Source organism: Nicotiana tabacum, chromosome 24 (assembly GCF_000715075.1).
Source record: "Nicotiana tabacum cultivar K326 chromosome 24, ASM71507v2, whole genome shotgun sequence".
Classification (NCBI taxonomy): domain Eukaryota; kingdom Viridiplantae; phylum Streptophyta; class Magnoliopsida; order Solanales; family Solanaceae; genus Nicotiana; species Nicotiana tabacum.
In genome coordinates this window covers 43,871,869-43,877,556 of record NC_134103.1, presented here as the reverse complement: position 1 = coordinate 43,877,556, position 5,688 = coordinate 43,871,869, and the positions used below count along the sequence as shown (strand labels likewise).

At 35.3% G+C, this 5,688-nt stretch overlaps 1 protein-coding gene across 1 annotated transcript; it reads left to right on the top strand.

Moving 5' to 3' along the window:
• The first annotated feature begins 4,324 nt into the window (after nucleotides 1-4,324).
• LOC107787070 (uncharacterized) lies at nucleotides 4,325-5,046 on the top strand. Its single transcript, XM_016608590.2, has one exon. The coding sequence runs from the start codon at nucleotides 4,393-4,395 to the stop codon at nucleotides 4,858-4,860; it is 468 nt and encodes a 155-aa protein (XP_016464076.2). The 5' UTR covers nucleotides 4,325-4,392; the 3' UTR covers nucleotides 4,861-5,046.
• The last annotated feature ends 642 nt before the right edge of the window (nucleotides 5,047-5,688 follow it).

The following is a 5,688-nucleotide window of genomic DNA, read 5'->3' as shown; positions in this document are numbered from 1 at the left end:
AAGCTATTGAGGAGTCCAAACTTTGTGGTCATTAAGAAATTCATTAACTTTAATTTGTTAAAATTGAAATAACAATGTATTATATGGAAGCTCAAAGAGCAAACTTTAAATAATAATAAATCATATAAGAAAGGAAAAATATATAAAAAGAGATAAAATAATATGATTTAGTCACCTGACCTATATATGAGCAATTCACTAAAAAAAATAGCACACAAACATTTTCCTCCAAAAAAGGAATAGCCAAATAAAGTAACAAGATAATTGTGGCAAATATTTGCCCATGCTTCAAGAAAATTAAAACTTAAATATAATAAATTAGGCCAGAAGCAACAACATAACATATCGTTATTCTATACAATAAAATATGTATAATTATAATTACTACTAAATAACTAACTCATTTTGTGATGACCCAAAATGTCATCTTTAAATTTAATAAGTAATTCTGTGTTCTAAGACCTCAAAAAATACCATTTATTATTCCTCGACTTGCGTGCGTAGTCCGTAAAATTTTTCGAAAAGTTCTCATGTGAAAAATGAATTAAAATGTGAAATATAGCTTTAAAACTCAAGTGAGTTGACTTTGGTCAACATTTTTAGCATACAGATCCGAATCAGTATTTTGACAGTTCCGGTAGCTCCGTATCGTGATTTGGGACTTGGGCATATGCCCGAAATTTAATTTGGAGGTCCCTAACTCAAGTTATGACCATTTAACAGAACTAGCAATTTAAAGGCTAAAGATTTTCAAGTTTGACCAAGGGGTTGACTTTTTGATATCGGAGTCGGAATCCGATTCTTAAAATTTGAACAACTCCGTTATGTCATTTATGACTTATGTGCCAAATTTGAAGTCATTCCGGATTCATTTAATATGTTTTGGTACGAGATTTGCAAATTGAAAGTTTAAAACTCAAAGTTTGAATCGGTGTGTGAATTGTAATTTCAGCGTTGTTTGGCGTGATACGAGATCACGAGTAAGTCCGTATTAAGTTATTGGACTTGTTGGTATATTCGTACGGGGTCCCGAGTACCCCGAGAGTGATACGGATTGAAATCGGATCAAGAACTAGACTTAAGCAAAAATCTATATTTTTCCTTCTACTGTAATCGCACCTGCGGATTTTTCTCGCAGGTGCGAGCTCGCAGAAGCGAGGCTTCGATCGCAGATGCGCCCGGGCGTGGTTGGGCAAAAGTCTGCAGGTGCGGAAACCTGCACGCACCCACGCGTCCGCAGAATCGAGCCAAATAATTGCAGAAGCAAAAGCAGCTCAGGTGCGCATTTTTCCTCCGCAGGCCTCGCCTGGCAGCCCCATTTCGCAGATGCGAAATTTTTCTCGTAGATGCGAGCTCGTATGTGCGAGCCCAGGCACCGCAGGTGCAGAAATGCCTGGGCAGTGTATATATTGAAGAGTCCGATATTTTTACTCATTTTGGTCATTTTGAGCTCGGTTAAGGCGAATGTTTGGGCGATTTTCACGGAAAACATTGGGGCAAGTGTTCCTTATCCTATATTGATTATATTTCATGATTCCATACTCATTTATATCATAAATCCGTAAATATATGGAAGAAAAATCAGATTTTTTTCTAAAATCTTCCAAAAATGAGAAATTTAGATTTGAAGGTCCATTTGATATCGGAATTGGACAATTTTTGTATGGTTGAGCTCGTATCGGAATGGGTATTCAAATTTCATGAGTTTTATCGGAATTTGAGATGTGGGTCCCATTGTCGAATATTTAAATAAATTTCGGATTTTTATCCGAAAAATTTGTAAATTCATTTGGAATTAATTCCTATGATTAATATTGAATATATCGAATTGTTTGTGAATAGATTTGAAGCTTTCGGAGGCAAATTTAAAAGAAAAAGCTGTAGTTGAATAATTGATTGGAATTTACAAAGCGAGGTAAGTGTCGTGGTTAACCTTGACTTGAGGGAATATAACCCTTAAATTATTTATTATGTGAAATGCATGTGAACGACGTATAAGGGAGGTGACGAGTGTCTATACGTCGTCAAATTAATTGTTTGCCTGCTTACTTGAAAAATCATAAATTATTTTAAATCATAAATTAATTATTATAATAATTATTTCTCTCCTACTCTTTGTCAAATATTAATTCTTGAATTCCTTCATTAATGGTTACATGCTATTTGAATTATGTGTTTTAATTGTTATTTGACATTTAGCATATTAAATATTAAACTGCCTATTTTCTTTCTGATTTCCATAATAATTTGCTATTTGTCATTGTTTGTTTCATAATTAAATCATATTTATTGTATGCTTGTTGTCTTATAATTTTATATTAATTGTTGCATTTATTGGGGGAATTTCTTTTATAAGAATTGGTAAATGGACATATTGGAAGATCGGGTTGCACGCCGTAACAGACTTATTAAAAAGTCCATATTGGTGGATCGGGTTGTACGCCGCAACAAACCGATTAAAAAGTCCATATTGGAGGATCGGGTTGCACGCCGCAACAAACTTATTAAAAAGTCCATATTAGAGGATCGGGTTGCACGCCGCAACAGACTTATTAAAAGTCAATATTTGGGGATTGGATTGCACGCCGCAACCGACTTATTAAAAAGTCTATATATACTTGATTGAAATAAATATATAACAGACTTGATTAAAATAAATATATTGGAGGAGCGGGTTGCACGCCGCAACAGAACTGAATGTGAATATATTGTGAGAGCGGGTTGCACGCTGCAATAAAATTGAATGTAAATATACTGTGAGAGCGGGTTGCACGCTGCAACAGAATTGATGGAAATGATAATTGGTTATGACTGTTGAGTTGGCTTCAATTATTATAAATGAGTTACCTCATTTATTTCTATTATTGTTGTTGTTACTAATATTGCGTACAGGTAATGTAAGTGACCCGTCTTAGCCTCGTCACTACTTCGTCGAGGTTAGGCCCAGCACTTACCAGTACATGGGGTTGGTTATACTGATACTACACTCTGCACTTCTTGTACAGATTTCGGAGTAGGTCCCAGCGGCGTACCGTAGACTTGCTCGGATTTCAGCTACCAGAGGAGACTTGAGGTATAACTGCATGGCGTCCGCAGTTCTGAAGTCCCCGTCTATTTTACTTTAGCTGTGTGTTTATTTTCAGACAGCTTTATTTTATTCAGACCTTTATTTGTATTTATTCTAGAAGCTCGTACACTTGTGACACCAAATTCTGGGATGGTTTTTAGACACCATTATTTTTATGAATTATTTCACTATATTTCAAACTTTGCTTCCGCTTTTGTTTCCTTGATTATTAATAATTTAAAAATTATTTAAAAATTAGTTAATATTATTGTAACGTTGGCTTGCCTAATAAGTGAAATGTTAGGCGCCATCACGGTCCGAATGAGGGAATTTCGGGTCGTGACACCTTTCGTACGTGAAGATTTAGAAAACATTCAATTACTTTGAATTCATCTTGTCTTAACGTAAAGTATTTATTTTTTATTCAAAATATTATTGCATATATCTCAACATCAATTGTTATTTCACATAATTCATTCTTATTTTATATTATGTAGGACTTTTTAATAATAAACGCAAAATACATGTGCATCGCACGTACACTGAGATTAGTATCCCCTAAAAGCATAGAGTGACTTTTCAGTTAGAAAGAAAATATTGAGGACCTTTTAGTTACAAAATAAAGTAAAAGGACTTTCCTATCCGATTTCCAGTAGATCAGTAACCTTACGAGAAATAAACTCCATCGTCTTGATGCCACTAAGTCAAATCACATTAACAGTAAGATTGGAAAGTCCTCCATTAAGCGTAGTGATTTTGCTTCACTTCGTAACAACTCGCTTAAAATGCACCACGCAAAGTATTTTGCTATTCCTGACTCCTGGGATTTACCAATGATGAGTACGTAGCAAAAGAGAGATTCCATGCATGTCAAGTTGGTATTGGGGAATAAAGCTTGGTGCTTGTTTTAATGCATAAGAACAAAAGACGACGACCCTGAAAAATGCTCCATTTTATAACTTTCTATTTCAGAAATGGGAATGAGATGCCTTCTTATCTTATTAGAATCCTCTAGTCTATTACTCCATATAATAAAGAGCTAGCATAGAGCTTGCAGTTTCGGCCAAACTTAATAACTTTGGTCCAAACCATATATTAAAGTTTTATTGAATATGTATAAATTGTTAATTTAAAACCGACTATTATAAACGAATTAGAATCTCGAACCCACAAGTTTTAAATTCTAGTTTCGCCTCTGCATATAATATACATTCCTCTAGTCATGATATGCCCAAAACTCTATAAATATAGCTCAGCAAAGATTACATTCTCACCAAGCAAAAACTCTAAACTTCACATCTTTAGGAGTAGCATCAATATTCAAGATGGTTCTCCAAACTCAACTTGGGTTGAACAAGCACCAACCCTACGCTCACGAGCAAAACTGTTATTCCGACAGCAGCCATGGCGGCTCTATGCAAATGACAAGGCCTTCGGGCTATTCCACCATGCCATATGGTCAGTCCACTCACAATCACATGATGATGGGTCATGGTGGCCAACACCATGGCGGACACTATGGCGGTCATGGCCATGGCCATGGCGGATACTATGGTAGTCATGGACATCATGGGGCACATATGCCCCATGACTCCACCAACTTTTCAAGTAGCACCAGTATGATCCATAGTGATGGTGGCTATGGTAGTGGAATGCAGCAATCTGCCCATATGTCTTCGGCCATGGGCATGGGGTCGACGAATTACCATGGTCATGGTTATGGTGGCAGCCACCCTAGTCACTACAGCCAGAGCCAGAAGTTCAACTGGGCTCTTAAGGATTTGGAGGAATAAATTTACGATAAATTTGATGCTATCATGTATGGTGAAAGTATGTGTGTGTTTTGGTAGTGGCTTTGGCTATATATATATAGCGTAAAGACTACTACCTAAATAAGTAATGTCCTAAACAGTCTGCTGCTTTGCTTGATTATCTATGTATCTGCTTTATCATTACTAAAATGATGAATAATTACAAAATGATTTTGTGTGATTTTACTTAAAAGAATCGACATTTCATGAGTGAAAATACACCATGAGTACTAGCTTTTTAACATATATATATATTGTTGGGAAAAATAATAATCCCGCCCAGGATTAATATCCACGATAAATAATAATAACATAAGAGAGTAACAACGACACCAACTCTTTTAATGGGTAAAATACAATACCCGAGCAGAGCAATATAACCACTATAATATTACAACTTAGTAGTCAAGAGACTACTACAATCTTGAAAGAAATAATACTCTTTATTTAAAATACTTCACTACAATATTACGCACACTAACTATTTATCTCACAGACTACAATCTATGGATTACTCTCTCTAACTTCTATTGCTTCTCTCTTATTTTGGTGTGATTGAAATGAAGAATGGAGGCCTCTATTTATAGTAAGAGATGTCATTCAACTACTACAAAGAAGATGTCTTATTATTGATTTAGTCGTATAATTTTTCAACAAAGTTAGGCACCTCCCATTTTCTTCAACAAAGTTGTCAACAAAGTTAGGCACCTCCCATTTTCTTCAATAAAGTTGTCAACAAAATTAGGCACGTACCATTTTCTTCTTTGTTTTTCTTTAATATGAGCCACACAATCTCTCCCTTAATTTTGA